The sequence below is a fragment of the Cajanus cajan genome, chromosome 4, assembly GCF_000230855.2.
Source record: "Cajanus cajan strain Asha chromosome 4, NIPB_CcT2T_4, whole genome shotgun sequence".
NCBI classification, from domain to species: domain Eukaryota; kingdom Viridiplantae; phylum Streptophyta; class Magnoliopsida; order Fabales; family Fabaceae; genus Cajanus; species Cajanus cajan.
In genome coordinates this window covers 1127484-1145416 of record NC_138520.1, presented here as the reverse complement: position 1 = coordinate 1145416, position 17933 = coordinate 1127484, and the positions used below count along the sequence as shown (strand labels likewise).

Genomic DNA, 17933 nt, shown 5'->3' with positions numbered 1-17933 from the left:
TCCTTGAGATTTCTAATCGGGAAAAAAAATCAAATTCTTAGCAAGCCTTAACGGGCCTTAGTATGATACAACCAGAACCAACTATTAAAAAACATAATAGGATGGCCGGACCTCGATTAAATTGTCATTGAGACTACAAATTTGGACTTTATAAGCAAAATATTTAGGCTCATGGTATATACTTTTTTTTTAAAAATTTGTAATAAGTACACTCTCTTTAGTTTTTTTTATAAAAATATTCTTAAAATTTTATTTTTAAATTTTTTTAATTTTATATCTTTAACTTTTAATTTTACATTTTCTTATTCTTTTTCACTTACTTTCTTCCTTCTTTTTTTGTTTGCATATGTACCTCTTTATCTTCTCTAATTTAGCATCTATTTTAGTAAACAGTTTTAATTTTCTTAATTTTCACATGATTCTCTTATTGTCTCATCCTTTTTAGTTTTCACATATACCTATACTATAAAACTAGTATATGGTGGCGTTGTAGGTACATAAGACTTCCTTTACAGTTTTGAAAGTGCTGAATTAGACGCATATTTTTCTTCGAATACTTTCCCTTTCATACCTCTTGAAAACTTAACATTAAATTTAATTTAGTTTAGTTCTACATCTTACATGTGTGTGAAAACTAAAAGAGAGAGAGAGAATAATAGTGTGAAAATTAAAATAAAAGAAAGACGAAAGTAATGTAAAAACTAAAATAGTTAAAATTACTTTCTAAAATAAGTAAAAATGAGAAAAAGTCAAAGAAACATACGTGAAAACTGAAATTAGGAGGAAAAGTGTGTGAAAAAAAATACTAAATTTAAATTTGAAGGTGTAAAATTAAAAAAAAAAAAAATTATTCATTTTTTTAAAAAGGAATTGTAGTTATAAAAAAATAGGAACCAAACATTTAATATAACGCGTAATAATCTACGACATTAATACGGTATTTGGGCCCAATTTATTTTGTTTGAATGTTCTATTAGTGTTAGTATTGGTTTATAAAATCATGAGTGTTTGTGATTGGTTGTTTTTTTTTGGTATATTTTGTGATTGATTTGTTTGATCATGCCTAGAGCACGTATTAAATTAAAAAAAAAATTGCCAATGTTTTGGTTCCATTTAATATATAACGTGTTTTTAATAGACAAATTGTTCTCTTCAACCAAATTCAAAGGCTGTTCAGATCAGAGAGATGCCTTCACTCGTTGCCATTGATTCTTTTTTTTTATTTTTATTTTTATTTATTTATTTAAAAAATGGCATGGTCTGGTCTATGGTGGATGGACTCTTCACTCTTCTCATCGCGATTAATGAGTTTCTAATTTCTATCGCTTCGCAGATTGAACCAGCCTTTTGGTTATTTTGGGGTCTCCTACCCAAGCACCCTCTCATTGTCTCACGAGCTATCAAGTTTTAATTTTTTCTTTTTGACACCTGAAATTTATTTATTTTTAAAATCAATTTTTCTCTCTTTTTTCGCTTTATTTGCTCTTCAATCAAAAAAGAGAAGTTTTAAATTTTAAATTTTTTCGTTATTTATTTCTTTCCCTTTGTTCATGCATACAGTTATGTTTTTAATAGTATTTTAAAAATATCAAAATTGTTTTTTCATGATTTTTTTTTATTAATTTCTCAGCCTACATAAGAAATTCAGAATCTAATCATTAATTACTCTAAATCATTATTAACAAAATTATCGTTTTTGAATAAATTCAATCCCTAAAAGTAATGAACACAAACATTCAGGCGGTGAATTTGTTGTGTCATTTCAAAATATTATATTATTTCTGTCGATTACCTTTAATTAATGTTTTAACGATAAACTAACTTCGAAAGTATTAATTTCAGAAATACATTATTAGAATTCTACCAATTTATATAGTCTTTCTTTTTTGCTGTAAAAACAAAAATTAGGTGAGTCCTGTATGAGTTCCACCGGTGGAGCAACTGTCCAGCCCTATTGTCGAAAGAGTATCAAAAAAGAAAAAAAATCATATAATATAAAAAATTACACAATTAAATTATTAAAATAAATAAAATAGTTACAGAAAGTTAATCAACAATCAAAATTGTCATTAATCAACAAAAAAATTATCAATAATTTTAAGAAAATGAATAAATAATATTATATATAAAGAGAAAAGTATAATATATTATTAATTTATTTCTTTTTTTTTTATAAACTTTTATAAATGTTACTTAAAATCATAATTAAGAGTTGTTTTCAAATTTTTCATTTTTTCCTTTATTTATAATTTATTTATTTTTCTTTCTATTTTTTAAATTATAATTTATCTTACACCGATAAAATTTAGAAATTAAATAATGATTATCTACTTCTCCATCGCAAATTATTTTGCAACATATCACTATTATTCAATTTTTCATTGCATAATAGTCTCTTAATGATAACTCATAGTCCTAGTAGTAATTTTTTACACAACTATGTGTTTAACTATTTATATATTTACACTTTTAAATTTAAAAATTAAAATTATAAATAATATTCAAATATTAATAAGAATCATCATGTTTTCACTTCACCTAAAACACTTAAAACTCAAAACCGACCCTGAGGTCCACCAGAATAGGATAGGCATCAAAACCCTAAGATCACTTGCGCACTTACAGATAATCAACCAACAACATTTTCACATTGAAACTTTCTTATTATCAACTAACAAGATTCTTGCATTTCTTAGATCGACGGCAAAAATCAAACTCGTATTTTTGTGAAATACGAGTCCGCTACTTATTTTGTGAGATACGAGTCCATTACTTACCATTTTGATCAACATTTCGATCATGCAACCAATTTATAGTCGAAGCGAGGGAAACCATATTCAAATTACAAAGTGAATTTGCCTGCAATAAATATTTCCAGAAGCATAAAACAATTCCTACCAGACTGAAAAGAGCACAAAAGCTAATGTAATTGAAGATTACAACAAAGACACAACAGAAGCATATTCCAGCTCACTTGTAACACTCAAATGACCAAAAAAATAAAAACCATTAATTTTGAATATGTATCCTACCAACCCGGCAGCTTACCCCTGCAGCTGCCAAAGCTGGACATTTATGCATTCACAAGCATAATACTCCACGTGGATAACAGCAACAAGCCAACCTTAAGTTACTCATTTATTGGGATACTTACTAGTTATTTAGGTTGTTTTTTATTTCTATATTGAATAACTCTTCTAGGTTTTTACTTACTAGTTACTACTAATTTGTTTCTTTCATTTCAGTTTTTTGTATTCTACTAGTTGCATTGCATTCCATTCCATTGATATATAAATCCGGTACAGAATCAGAGTTAAAAATAACTGTGTTCTCTTTCAATAATATGATTCATTTTTCAATTAATCATAAACTACGAGAATATAACACAAAAAACAGCTGTTACCAATATCCAACATGAAAAGACCCATGAAATATGATTCATTGGTAGCCAAATCAAATCGTTACATGCACCAGTTTTCAGCAGCCCAAAAAATATATATATGGTCAGAGATGATATGGCATAATACAATCAATAAAGGAAAAAAGAGGAAGCTTAAGAAGCTTTATTAAGAAAAGGTAGACCTAATTATACAAACAAACACCACAAATGGCGAATTGAACTTTCACACAACTGCTAAAGTCTGCAAATGCTGCCTGAACATCACTAACCTCGCAAGAACTAATAATTACCTCCCTCACCCCCTTTATAAGGCGGTTAAAAACGATGGGTGGTCAAAGAATATTTTGCAGCACAACTCCTTTCTTAGTCGGCTCTAGACTGGCCAGCACGAGAAGACAGGATAATACCAACAATGAGACCATAAAGCGCAAGAGCTTCAGCAAAGATGAGTATGAGAATCATTCCAACAAAAAGTTTTGGCTGCTGTGCATTGGCTCTGCAGAAAGTACAATGATTCATTTGTTGTTATTGTAAAAGGAAAAATCCAGTATCAAACTCACAACAAATGCATGCTAGTAAAGGAAAATAGATATATGATCCATGAAGGAATTGTCCTTCATGAAAGAATTGTCCAACAATGCTAATATATACTCAAGGACAAACTTTGAATCATTAATTGCTTCACCAAAAACAAAGAATGTGTACACACGCACAAGTCAGTAAATTACTTATAGGAGAAGAAAATAAGAAAGAAAATGCATTGAGCTTCTTTATAAGCTAAAATCAACTTATGCATCTTAGTTTTTGGCGAAGAAAAATAAAAGTGCTTCTTAAAAAGTTAAGTGCACAAGAAACTCAATTCATCTATACAAAAAAAAAAAAAAAAAAGAAACTCAATTCATTTTACCATCTTATTTTCATATCTAATAAGTTCTAATAGACAAGTTTATCTGAACAGAACCTAAGATTTGAATGTCACTACTCACTATGCAATATTGCAATTTAAGAAGTCCTTAAAAGATTAGGAAATAAAAAACAAATCATATATCAGACCAAAGTAGAAAAAAAGATTTATACCTAACACCAGCATCACCAACAATACCAATAGCCATGCCAGCAGAGAGGCCAGCCAAGCCACAGGCAAGACCAGAGGAAAGATGTGCATAACCATCAAAGAGGTAGTAAGATTTGGCCTTAGGATTAATACCAGTACTGATAATAACCGCAATAATAAGACCATAAATACCCAAAACTCCAGCCATGACAACAGGAACAATGGACTTCATCACTAGCTCAGGTCTCATCACACCCATGGAAGCCACGCCCACGCCACTCTTCGCTGTGCCATAGGCAGCTCCCATACCTTTCAACAATTCAAATACAAATTCCTGATAAGCTCAAACGTTCTATTACTTCACGCAACCTAAACATTCGATCAATCACTTTCACACGCACAAGAAATGACTCTTTGTTCATGAAATTATTCCGATCAAATCAATATTCATAATTCGTATATTAAACCTATAGATTTGCAGCAAGTAATTGAATCTCCAACATCAATCGTTCCAAATCCGATCAAAGCACAACTAAAATTACAAAATAATAACGAGAAACGTACGGTTTTGAGGATGCGAACATGAAATTGAATTAAAAGTGAAATTGAGGAAAAGGAATATATAAATAATGAAAGCGTAAATGCGGATCTAATGAAGAGAGTGGATTACAGGAGAAAACGAGTGCAGCTGCGGCTCCCAGGAAGCCGAAAAACGGTGCCGTTTCATCACCGCTGAAGGCAGCCATGACCGTTGATGGATCTGCAACGACGTCGGATAGATCTGAGAAATTCAAATTCTACGGACAAGCCCGATCTCTCTGTGTCTCGATGATTCTGTTGCCGTGAAGAGACGTGGGGTTTCCACGTCCATTCCCTTTATAATCTCGCGTTCCTCACTTCCTGTGCCCGGCTTGAGTGCCACTTGGGCGGGTCGAATGGACCCGATATTGTTTCTAGTGCCTTGATATGATGGGCCTTCATACAAGGTCCAGGCCCTATTTGTCATATCACTTGTAATTATTGCAAATGGATAAATTATTATTTTTATTTTTCTATTAAAGAAGTATAAATCCAAAACAAAAAAACAGGTGATACCACGCGACTCATGCTCATGCCATTTCATCCCAATTCCCAATTTACTAGATGTTTGCAATACCAGCAACTCCCAATTCCGTGTTCGCAATTGCATTTAGTTGCCCTCCTTCCACTTTGTGAGATAGATTTTAATTATTACACCTTAGAAAATAATTAATCATCAAATATTAATTATGAGTTTTGCAATATATAAAAAATTATATGGACTCAATCAATTAACAAGACTAATACCATAATTACCTTAAAATTTATCTATAAAAAGGTCTATAAATTTTTTTTATATCTATCGTCTTTAACTATTAATTTTATGAAATGCTTGTAATATAAAAAAACTAACTTAATCATTTTTAACCTTCAACTATTATTTTTAAACTAATGTTATGTTAACTAACTTAATGATAAAGAGTTAGAGAATATATATTTTAAATTTAAATTTTAATGTTATTATTATAATTATAATTATGATAGATAAAAAAAATTAACCATCACATGAAGAAATAAATAGCAGCAGAACGATCATAGGCGAAATTTTTTTTAATTGTTTCTATGTTGGGTTTAATCTTGAGAAGGAAAGTCACATAAAAAGTTAAGTAGGGTCTATTTTTTTTTTTTTCCATTCTTTCAAATTTAGACCGGAAGTATTTATAAATTTTTTTTATTGAAAATATTGATTTACCCTTATTTTTATACACTTCAATATTTATGTCATATATATATATATATATATATATATATATATATATCTACTTTCTATACAACCAACAAGATAAAATTTAGGTTCTCATCCCAGCTCCCGACGGGGTTCGAGTTTCCCCGCTCCGCTCTTATTATTATTTTTATTTATAAATAAATATGAACAATTTAAAAAAAAAAAGAAAAGTAAAATAATTTAAATTTTTACATATAAATATTTATAATTTTGGTTTATATATATATAAATAATCTTTTAATTATATTATTAAGCGGGGCGGGGGGCGAGGGCGGGTTTGGGGGCGGGGGCGGGTATGGGGCGGGGGCGGGGTGGGTATTAACATCCCCGCCCCCGTCCTCGCCCCCGATTTTATCAATCAGGAAAAACCCGAACCTGATAAATACGGGTTTTTCCCATCCAAATCGGGACGAGGTCGGGCGGGTACTCACGGGGCGAGTTAGATTGCCATGCCTAAAAGTAACCTAGACACGATAAAAATTATAGTAAATTAAAAATACAAAAAATTTGATCTTAATTCATTTTTGAAGAAACAATTTTAAAAAATTTAAAGTAGATGAAAAATAGAAAGATAATACTATTCAGGTATATATATATATATTTTTTTCATATCGTCACAGTTTTCTAAATAAAATCCCAAGCTTTCACTTTTATTACTTACGCTGATTTGGTTCTATGTTCGTTACTATGCGTTTTTGCCTCAATTTCATTAGGACTATCACGTTAAGAAATATATTTTAACCGCAACAAGCATCAGTCAGGATGGCCGAGTGGTCTAAGGCGCCAGACTCAAGTTCTGGTCCTCGTGAGAGGGCGTGGGTTCAAATCCCACTTCTGACATATTTTTTCTTCAATTTAAGTACCCCGAAGGGCAAGCCCTGAGAGAGCTATGAAAATGAAATGACACGAGATATATTTTTTTTTAATTTTTTCGTTTAGTTTCGTTAAACCCTACTACCATTCTCTTCTCACAAACACGAGGCAACAACCTTGGCAGTTTTCACCAAAAACTTACGCAGTTAGCACGACATGGACGAGGATGAGCGTGACCAAGGAGGCTCCGGCGTGGCTGAGCAAAGCCCAGAGCAGCTTATCGCCAGGGCCATAGCCCCCGTCAAGAAGAATTTCCTCTGTCCTCCACCAGTTCGGGATTCTACTCCAAACGACGACGTTTCTGTCCCCGACGATAACAAGACCACCTCTGTTCTCGCCAAGGAGAAGAAGTCCAAGCGCCAACTCAAACGCGAACGTCGCCAGGTACGTGAACTACAACCACTCATAATGCAGACTACTTCTCTTTGTACTGAACTTTCGTTGCTTTTCAACATTGCAGGACCAAAAGTCACCGCGAAACCTATGTCCCGAAATTGCCAGGACAGGGGATGTTAGTTCGTGTCCCTATAAAGACAAGTGTCGTTTCAGCCATGATTTGGAAGGCTTCAAGGCACAGGTAGTTACTGAATTGCTTTCGTTCCCGCACTGGTTTGTTTATCAACCGATTCTGATTGTGTAAACCCTAATTATCGATAACTGCAGAAACCTGCTGATCTAGAAGGACAATGTCCTTTCTTAAAATCTGGGGGCACTTGTCCTTATGGGTTGGCGTGTAGATTTTCAAGTACTCATGAAGTAGCCGAGCCTTCTGGCAATCTGAATGGTCTCAAGAATAGTTCCGAGGTCAATGGATTGAGCAAAGATGTTCAAAAGCTCTTGTGGAAAAATAAGATGAGCTTCTCCAAGGCAGATGCCAAACTCAAAAGTCTTGGCCTTGCGGTATGTTATTTATTTTTTCCCCCATTTTGTTGCTTTTTGTCTATGATTTTATGTTTTGTTTCTCCATTAGCTTAGTAAAAACTATCAATGATGAAGATTTTATCTGCTGTCGTGGAATAACTCAAGTTTAAATGAAGTTAAATGTGTGTCATTCTTGCATTTTTGTTACTCTGTTGGTTGTGAAGCAAACTACATGAGTAAGATGTATTTTGAGGCACTTTGTCTTACATATTCGGTGAATTAACTGGGTGGATTTAAATGTCCATTGCAAATCTAATTCCTAATTCTTGTTCAGTGTAAACTCTAATAGTGGCTTGGCCTCACTAGAATACTAGGTAGAAATTGCCTTTGGTAGTGTTCCTCTCTGGTCACAGTCCAACTCTAAATCTGGATTTAATGTACATGAAACTTCCTTTTAGTTTTCGGTTTTCAGTTTTTTTTTTCCCCATTTCATTTTGATTAATCTCTCTCTCTCTCTCTCTCTTAAAAAAATGTTGCAGGGACCCAAGTCAAAAAGGAATGACTTTGAAAATAAAGATGGGGGCAACACTGGTCCAAATAATTGTGATCAGTCTGATGACAGTGGCTCTTGTGTTGTTACCTCTGACTCAGGTTCTAAGTTGGAGTGCCCCGCAGAAGTTATGAAAGATGATGACAATGACATAGATGAAAAATCTGAATCTGATGTACTTTGTCCTCAGAAGAGAAGAAAAACTGAAGAAAATAATGGTCCTAAGGAGGCAGAAAATGAAGGTCATAGCTTCATCTTTGACTCAAGTTATTCTAGTTTATGATGACTTATCTAATATTACTTTGAATTTAAGTCCAGTACGTGTAAATTGGCTTCATCCTGCTGAAACAGGTGTGACTGTTACTGAGCAAATTGTTGAAAGAAGTTGCATAAAATCTGAACTAGAAGCTGGAACTGATGCTATGACTCCAGAAACTGATGTAAGCCTGAAGCTACACTCACGTGAAAAGAAGCTTATTGATTACAGGGAGAAGTTGTATCTTGCACCCTTGACCACTGTTGGAAATCTCCCTTTCCGGAGAGTTTGCAAAGTATTAGGAGCTGATGTAACTTGTGGTGAAATGGCAATGTGCACAAATCTTTTGCAGGTACCTATATGAAATTTTTGCTGGTTGGTTTGTTGCTTTCTCTCATCCCTCAGTATGTATATAAATTCGTTATGGAGTTTGTTTCCTGGTGTAATGGCAACTGTGAAAGTTTTAGCTGTGCTTGATCTAATAAACTTTGTATAATGTGATATGAATTTCAGGCAGTTCTCAAATAGTTTATATCTGTCTTTTATTCCCCTAAAACAATTAATCAAGTCAAGTAGATTTATATCCCTATATATAGACACTGTTGCATTGAAGGTCTGCTTTTGATTGTATAATCCTTAGTTTTGAAAGCAATAATTCCACGTGGTTGCCTTAAACTCAGTTATGGTTTGATAATATAAAATCAAGAATGGAACTTGATGATTTTTTTTTTTCCTTTGGTCCTCCCTGTTTTATTCTGCACAACTCTTACTTCATCCCTTTTCCAAATTCCAAGAATCTTTTTTTTTTCTTTTATGGAAAAGCTGCATTTACATTCCAATTGTTATGAATTTACTTTTGTTATAGGGTCAAGCCTCGGAGTGGGCATTGCTAAGACGTCATTCATCTGAAGATTTATTTGGTGTACAAATCTGTGGGGCATATCCAGATACTGTGGCACGAACAGTTGAACTAATAGAGCAAGAGTGTACAATAGATTTTATTGATATAAATATGGGTTGCCCTATTGACATTGTTGTGAACAAGGGTGCTGGGTCAGCTCTTCTAACAAAACCAATGCGGATGAAAAGTATTGTAGAAGTAGCTTCAGGCACAGCGGATATACCAATAACTGTCAAGGTATTTGCCATGTTAAGCTGTAGACAATTGGACATAGTGATCTGTCTCATTCCAGTTAGCATTTGGCTTCCACTATTTCTTCCTCTGTTTTGTGGCTCTGAAAATGTTAAATTTTGGACCATGTCCTGTCACCTTTGCCAGAAAATAAAGTGTCTTGTTGTATTTTAATTTCTTAATAAGCTTTCTCAAGATGTGTACATACCACTTATCTATTGAACCAGGTACGGACAGCTTATTTTGAAGGGAAGAACCGCATTGATTCTCTGATAGCAGACATTGGCTCTTGGGGAGCCAGTGCTGTCACAATACATGGTAGGTCACGCCAACAACGATACAGCAAGCTTGCTGACTGGGACTACGTCTACCAGTGTACCAGAAAAGCCCCTGCTACATTGCAAGTAGTGGGGAATGGAGATGTTTTTTCATTTGTAGACTGGAACAACCACAGAACTGAATGTCCTGAACTTGCTACATGCATGGTTGCTCGTGGGGCACTGATTAAAGTTAGTAGCACCTTTGTTCAACTGATCATTATCTCACCTATTTTAGTTTATCATTGGGTATTATGTCTCATGCTAGTTGTCTTCATTGGAAGCATTATGGTTGCCTGACCATGACGTTTTTTTTTTAATTGTATCAACTAACGCCTGTGTTATGCAGCCTTGGATATTTACTGAGATAAAGGAACAGAGACATTGGGACATCAGTTCTGGAGAGCGTCTAAATATTTTTAAAGATTTTGTGAATTTTGGCCTTGAACACTGGGGTTCTGACACGAAAGGTATGCTTTATTGATGAAGTAGCCTTATTTTATAATTATATGCATATTGCAATTCTTTCCAGCTGTTGTTAAATAGTGACAATAGCTACTGGTACCTGCCTCAAAATAAAAACAAAAATAGGTAAAGGCTTTTAATTGTCTTGTGCAAAGTATGTATGATTTGTACACAGTCTTGATTCTTGTCTTTTTTCCTTGCTAAAGATACAATGTTTGTGTTGGGGAAGGGGCGTTTTGGACTTAGAAACATACAGTTTTGGGAAGTGTTGCTTAAGATTGACAAGTTTTCTGGTATATATGTATATATATGGTGCAATAATTAAGTTTTGACTTTTGATTGAAAGTATTATTTATGTTTTGCTTCTCTGGTTTAAGTATGCCAATTTTCCCTTGTTTTCTTATAATTGTGGAGTTTTTGTTTTATATATTGTGTTACAGGGGTTGAGACGACGAGGCGGTTCTTGTTGGAATGGCTTAGCTACACTTGTAGGTATATACCTGTTGGTCTTTTGGATGTTGTTCCACAACGAATAAACTGGCGGCCACCATCTTACCATGGGCGTGATGAGCTTGAGACACTAATGGCTTCAGACTCTGCAGCTGATTGGGTATGCAATTCACATTTTTTCCAAGTTATTAATACTCTCTTTGTTAATTTCTTTGGGAAAGTGACTTCATGAGGGTATTTTCTGGCACGTGCTGCCTCAAACAGCAAAAAAATGTTTTATTTTATTCAACACAGGGTAGGAGTAGAGAAATGTGTCTGTGAAAGATTAATAATGAGACCAAGAACAATTCCTAATTATTTATTTACACTTTTAAGGATTGGTTTTAATTATAAATTTTTAGTCTGTTAAGTTATCTTTGATCAAGCAAATAGGGACAATAATTAATTAATGTTTGGCATACATAAAAGTTTTATATAAGTTGAGGATGAAAATGTTGCGTTAGATGAATGGACATACTAGACAAAATAAGTTAGGAATGAATGCATTGGACATAAGATGGGGTAGCACCTACTGTTGATAAAAATGGTAGAATCTCTTAAGGTGATTTGGGCATATATGTAGAAGACCTTGAGAAGCCCTAGTATGTAAAGCGAGACCCAAAAAAAACCCTACAAGTGTAACCAAGAAGGATTTAGGGGTCTTTAGTTTATAAACATAATTCACAATAGAACATTGATGTTTCATCTGTCTACCCGTCCTTTCCTGGTGTCAAAAAAAGGCTTGGCTGTTGTCTGTTGATGTATAAATAGTTTAATGGCTGAAAATAAAAAAGAAAAAAAGGAGCGTGAATAGACAATGAAAAGTACCAATAAGCCTGTCAAATATGAAATCATTTTCTGAAATAGACATGGCTATAAATTTAATGAAGCATATTGTATTTTGAGCATTTTTCCTATTTAAATATCTTATCATAGCATAATATCCCAGTTCCTCATTCTCTGCTAAAGAATTTTTTTTCTTAATTTACATATTCATTTTTCCCTATTAATTTACTTGTTCATTTTCATATTTTCCCCGTATTTTTCATATTCCTTTTCATACACAGATACGAATATCAGAGATGTTACTTGGCAAGGTTCCAGTTGGCTTTACATTTGCACCAAAGCATAAATCAAATGCTTACGATAGAGCTGAAAATGGTTGATTCTGGAGTTAATTCTGACTGGTGAATAGACATTCATGGGTATTTGATGCCCCTTCCCTATTGGTTACTGCCCGGTTAGCTTGAAAAAGCGGAACAAACATTTGTCAGCATTCTGATATATTTATTCATTGGGGTAGTTGTTCATCATTGACCTTGAATTTTCAGCCCATATACAATAGTTTCAGTCCTCTATTAGGAAACATTTAATAAACATTGACATTTGTAATGTAAGCATTAACTGTTTTTAGAGTCATGCCAACTTGCATGCTTGGGTCAATTTGAGTTTTCTTATTGCAATACTCATTTATGTCGGGAGGAGGGTGGTTAGACCGTCAGAGAGAATTCGGACTGGAAGTGACCCACGTTTCAATATTTCAATTTATGAGCCCCGCTTCATTCATTCGTTGAAGCGACATTGAAAATTAAGTGGTGTGTGAAAGTATAAGCAGATTGGGAAAAAGTGAATCCTGATAATATTTAATTTGGCAACACTATTAGTAATTTATTAAGGGTTACTCGAATGAATAAGGTATTGATATGCAGACAAACGTGAATTTGTTTTCGTTCTAATTCTAGTGTGAATTTGTTTTCGAACAGCTAAACAGCAAAATCAAAATGTTATTTTATTTTATTTATTTATTTTTATCTCTTCTATTGAGAACATTCGTAACAACTGTATTTTAATTTAGGATCAACTTTGGTTGGAAGGAAAGAAATATGAAATAAATAAATAAATCAATGTATGGAAATGGGAGAGAGAAACAGTGAATGAAAATAAGTGAGAGATAAAATGAAAATAAAGATGTTTGGTTCAAGAATAATAGTACAGAGAAATTTTAAAAAATAAATATTTTTAAAATAGTTTTTCAAATTAAATGATCGATCATTTATTTAACTTAATTGATTAAATAAAAGAAACAAATGATTTTATCGATCGATATAGAGTGCGCCTAATTTTATTTTTTTAAAATTTCCCCATATATTATTGACAGGCGTTTTCTTTTTCTAGTTAGACATTATTTCGTCATTTTGTTGAAGTTGTATTAATATGCCGTGTAAAGAAAGTTGTCACAATGTGACATTCTGTCTATTAATATATACATACATATATATATATATATATATATATATATATATATATATATATATATATATATATATTAATTGCATATAAATGGAGGAAAGGTTATTTTTTTTGAGAGCAAGATGAAAGGTTAATGTGTTTATAATTTATATTGAAAGAATAAGGCGTGCCGTTTGCCACAAAACCACTCAATTATCACTAGTTTTTTTTTAATATGCCGTGTGTCTTGACCTTTTCATTATAAAATCACGTAGATTGTTAAATTATTATAATTATAACTGCAATTCAAAAACTATATCAACAAAATATAAAGAAGAAAATTACGTTTATATTGGAAGGGTTTGATTCAATAAAGATAAATACTTCTTAGATCGTGATAGAAGATTGTGATTAAGGATTCCACAAGTGACATAAAAACACTATTTAAATATAATGTGATAGGTATTGTACCTACTATTAAGATCCAAAAAGTAAGCATAAATAGTGATGTATTAAGAAAAAAAAAGTACCTTTAGATTATATTTGTTACATTGACTTGACTGAAATCAAAGACTAATTTAAGTGTTGAAATGTCTTCAGTAACTATACTACTTTTTTCCTCTTAGATGGGTATGACTGAAAATCATTGCTTTCACTTAACTAGATAAATATGTACATATTAAACTATTTAGTTAAGTAAAATCGAGGATTAAAAGGAATTAAAAGACAAAGACTTAGAATATGAAAACATATAAAACGTTAACTTAAAGTGATAAAGTTATCTATGTATCTTTGTATATGTACAACATTGATTATTGATCAAATTTAAATTATATCCGTTAAAGGAAGAAATATAATTAACCTTTACAATTAGTAGAATATTTAGAAGTAGTGAGGTAAGTAAAATATAAATAAATCTCACTTTTTAACTAGTTATTAATATAGTTTTTAAAAAACATAAAAAGAAAAATTGGAACATAAACAATGTTAAAAAACTATAAAAATTAAAATTAGTTTTCCTTTAAGAAAAGCCAAAGAATAAAGCTCTAATAGAATTTAGTTGGAAGATTTAAAGAACAGGACTTGGCGTGTTTTGATTGGTGTAGGAATTGAAAAAACGATCGTTCAAACTTTCTTGCGTAGAAAACGGAGAAGCAAGAACCTTCTTCGTTGACTGGACGTCCCTTTTTACGTTGGGTGCAACTCTGTTACAATTTACAAACACATCCTTTAGGGTCGCACGCTGACTTTCTCTTCACGGCTGATTTATAGTTATATACTAGAGAAAAAAACATGATTTAAACATACCATATCCAAAATAAGGCAAAATACGGGGGAAAAAATCATCACTCTAAATTGTAAAGGCTCCACTAGGACGGTGAGAGTTGAACTTTATATAATTTTAGATTTGAAGTTTAATGCTATTATTATATTTTTGATGAATAAACAAAAGTTTAAATAACTAAACTAGAAATTGAAATTTCGTGTACCGGCTATTTATAGTGTGATTGAATTACTATTTAATGTAAAAAAAAAATGTGAAAGCAACTAAATCTCATTTCTTAGTTTTATGAGAAATATCATTTATTTGATCGCAAACGGATTCTCAGACATGTATTTAGTCTCTAAAATTATAAAATAGTAGTCATTAAAGTTATCTAATGCAGTAAGATTATTTTAATTTTACTAGTTAACATTCCAATTTATGTTTAAAATTACAAAAATAAAGATTGAAGTGAATTATGTTTCATAATTTGATAACTTAATCTGGTGTATGTATGTATGATGTATGGCTCCAAGAGATATGAGATGTTTAAGAAAAATTATTAAGCATGCATGGGCGTTGAGAATTGAGAATTTATGTATCTAGGCAAACCCAATGGGCAGTTATTTGTAGCGTAACATTCTCAGACACTAACAACGTTGACTTGCTCCTGATTTTTAAGGAAAGCATGGTGGGGAAGGTTGAGTTTAAGTTGGTGGGGCTGAACAGGGTAGTTCCCGGAGAAGCAAGCATAGCAGTAGTTAGGAGCTTGAGTCCCCATCAACATGTTCAACCTCTCCAAGGGAAGAAACGCAAGCGAATCGGAGCCAATAAACTCCCTTATCTCCTCCACACTCATCCTATTCGATATCAACTCCTCCGAACTCGGCGTGTCCACTCCATAATAACACGACGCCACGATAGGAGGACACGCGATCCTCATGTGGACCTCTTTAGCCCCCGCCTCCTTTATCAGCCTCACAATCTTAGACGATGTGGTACCTCTCACAATGGAATCATCCACAACCACCACCCTCTTCCCTTCAAGCACGGCGCGTACCGGCGACAGCTTCAGCTTCACGCCGATGTCCCTTATCTTCTGCGAAGGCTCGATGAACGTCCTCCCAACGTAGTGCGACCGAATCAGCCCCTGCTGAAACGGAACCCCGGCTTTCTCGGCGTAACCAAGCGCCGCCACCACGCCGGAATCAGGAACCGCTATGACAACGTCGCAGTCAACGGGAAACACGGTGGCTAATAGTTCGCCGAACTTTCTACGAGATTCATAGACGGATTTCCCGAAGACAATGGAGTTGGGAAGCGCGAAGTATATATGCTCGAAGATGCATTGCTTTGGCTGTGGATGAGAGACGAGGCAGAGGGATTGGGTTCCGGTGTGGTCGACCACAAGGACTTCACCTGCCTGCACCTCTCTTTCGTACGTGGCTTCTATTAGGTCAAGCGCGCATGTTTCCGAGGCGAAAACGACAGCGCCGTTTTTTCTTCTTCCCATGACTAAGGGTCGGAAGCCGAAGGGGTCTCTAACGGCGATCACTTTGTCCTCGCTGAGGAAAACCAGGGAGTATGCACCCTCTAGAGTTTCGCAGGCTTCCATGATTTTTAAGAGGAGGGAGGTGTGGTGGGAGGTGGCGATCAGGTGGAGGACCACTTCGGTGTCGGAGGTGGTGTTGAAGATGGAACCGTTGTTTTCTTCGAGGTGGGACCTCAGGGACTGGTAGTTCACGAAGTTGCCGTTGTGGGCTACGGCCAGGGACCCGAACCGGTAGTTGGCGAGGAAGGGCTGCACGTTCGCCAGCTTCGAGTGCCCGGCGGTGGAGTACCGGACGTGGCCGATGGAGGCGGCGCCGGGGAGGCGGGAGAGGGAGGAGGTGTGGAAGACGTCGGAGACGAGGCCGACGCCGGTGACGGAGTGGAGGAGGTTGTTGTGGGCGGAGACGATGCCGGCGCCCTCCTGGCCGCGGTGCTGGAGGGCGTGGAGGGCGAGGGAGCAGAGGCGGGAGGCCTCCGGGTCGCCGTGGATGGCCACCACGCCGCACTCCTCGCGGGGCTTTTGGTCGGTGCATGGGAGAGGAACAGGGGAAGGGGGCTTGTGAGAGTGAGAGAGTGCGGTTACCGCGGTGGACTTGGATTTGGGTTGGAGAAGGGAAAAAGAAGCGGTGGTGGTGTTGCTGCAGAAAGGGAAAGAGGAGGGTTTGGAGAAGGAAGAGGTGGTGGAGAAAGTAAAAGTATAGAGACTAGAGGTAGCCATGACCATGACAACAAGTTACAAGAGAAACAGAGGAAGCAGTGCAATGCAACAGAGCAACACTTTCTTCGTTTGCTTCGTGGGACCTAAAAACTCTTTTTCAGGCTTTCTCACCAGATTCCCAACCTTTAATTTATATATATAGATCTTCAAAATTATAAATATATATAAATTTTCTATCATCATATGACTCTTTAAATTTTTCATGCCAAACATTTTCTTGTCTTTTTGGTTTGTTTTGGATAATACAAGTCAACAACACATCAGAATCAGAGTAACAGAATTCGGTGGATAAATCTCAATTTTAATTTTTTGCCTTTCATTTAATTAAAAGATTGCATCATTTGATAAAAAAAAACATTTTATATTATGTTTGCTGGCATGATGTAATATAAGAGATTAATGTATTTTTTCATTAATCATTTTTTAAAAAATTTGACAAGCATCAATTAGTGAGTATCTTCTCTCAATTTGAATTTTTTACATTTATAATAAATTAAAATTTGATTTTTGACTATTTGGTTAAGTAATTCAAATCTCTTTTAACTCACACCAACATAAGTTAATTAATGTACATGTATTCTTAACATAAAAATATAAATTATTAATTAATCTATTTAATTTTGTAAACGTATATATTAAAAATGTATTTTTAAATCTAAAAATATCGACCACTCAATCACATGTTGCAATATGTTCACCATCTTCATACGAAGAGTTCACATGGATTTATCTATATATTTATTTAGGGTTTAGGGTTTGATAAATCAATTTTGTAAATCCAAATCCAACTTCAAAATATGACAATATTTAAAATATTTGTTTAACTCAACTTATTACCATAACATATTAATTTGAATATTATATATATAGTTAACTTGTAGAATTAAATACGTATATATTTATAATTAAAATATATTTTACAATATGTATATTTAAAAAATTATATTAATATAAATATTATATCATGTTA

At 34.0% G+C, this 17933-nt stretch overlaps 3 protein-coding genes and 1 non-coding gene across 4 annotated transcripts; 2 read left to right on the top strand and 2 right to left on the bottom strand.

Annotated features, from left to right (window-relative positions):
- Positions 1–3408: 3408 nt before the first annotated feature.
- Positions 3409–5320, bottom strand: LOC109802563 (V-type proton ATPase 16 kDa proteolipid subunit). The gene is made up of 3 exons (XM_020363975.3): positions 5125–5320; positions 4478–4763; positions 3409–3896 (listed from the first exon to the last, which is right to left on the bottom strand). Exons 1-3 carry the CDS (start codon positions 5198–5200, stop codon positions 3764–3766), a joined length of 495 nt encoding a protein of 164 aa, XP_020219564.1. The 5' UTR covers positions 5201–5320; the 3' UTR covers positions 3409–3763.
- A 1694-nt stretch (positions 5321–7014) lies between these two features.
- Positions 7015–7098, top strand: TRNAL-CAA (transfer RNA leucine (anticodon CAA)). Its single transcript has one exon. It is a non-coding gene; the product is annotated as a tRNA-Leu (tRNA).
- LOC109802550 (FMN-linked oxidoreductases superfamily protein) lies at positions 7079–12644 on the top strand. The gene is made up of 10 exons (XM_020363953.3): positions 7079–7515; positions 7592–7708; positions 7795–8031; positions 8532–8784; positions 8894–9150; positions 9664–9936; positions 10158–10439; positions 10597–10717; positions 11153–11322; positions 12269–12644. Exons 1-10 carry the CDS (start codon positions 7288–7290, stop codon positions 12365–12367), a joined length of 2037 nt encoding a protein of 678 aa, XP_020219542.1. The 5' UTR covers positions 7079–7287; the 3' UTR covers positions 12368–12644.
- Positions 12645–15235: 2591 nt separating this feature from the next.
- ASE2 (GLN phosphoribosyl pyrophosphate amidotransferase 2) lies at positions 15236–17074 on the bottom strand. The gene has a single exon (XM_020363711.3). It carries the CDS (start codon positions 16967–16969, stop codon positions 15338–15340), a length of 1632 nt encoding a protein of 543 aa, XP_020219300.2. The 5' UTR covers positions 16970–17074; the 3' UTR covers positions 15236–15337.
- Positions 17075–17933: the final 859 nt, after the last annotated feature.

What these genes read in the sequence shown, in the direction of transcription:
- ASE2 (XM_020363711.3), bottom strand. Translation starts at nt 16,969, where the DNA reads ATGGTCATGGCTACCTCTAGTCTCTATACTTTTACTTTCTCCACCACC.
- LOC109802550 (XM_020363953.3), top strand. Translation starts at nt 7,288, where the DNA reads ATGGACGAGGATGAGCGTGACCAAGGAGGCTCCGGCGTGGCTGAGCAA. An exon ending in ATATACCAATAACTGTCAAG is followed by an intron (nt 9,937 to 10,157) that starts GTATTTGCCATG and finishes CTATTGAACCAG; the next exon opens with GTACGGACAGCTTATTTTGA. An exon ending in CAGACTCTGCAGCTGATTGG is followed by an intron (nt 11,323 to 12,268) that starts GTATGCAATTCA and finishes TTTCATACACAG; the next exon opens with ATACGAATATCAGAGATGTT.
- LOC109802563 (XM_020363975.3), bottom strand. Translation starts at nt 5,200, where the DNA reads ATGGCTGCCTTCAGCGGTGATGAAACGGCACCGTTTTTCGGCTTCCTG. An exon ending in AGCTGCACTCGTTTTCTCCT is followed by an intron (nt 4,764 to 5,124) that starts GTAATCCACTCT and finishes AATTGTTGAAAG; the next exon opens with GTATGGGAGCTGCCTATGGC. An exon ending in GTTGGTGATGCTGGTGTTAG is followed by an intron (nt 3,897 to 4,477) that starts GTATAAATCTTT and finishes TACTTTCTGCAG; the next exon opens with AGCCAATGCACAGCAGCCAA.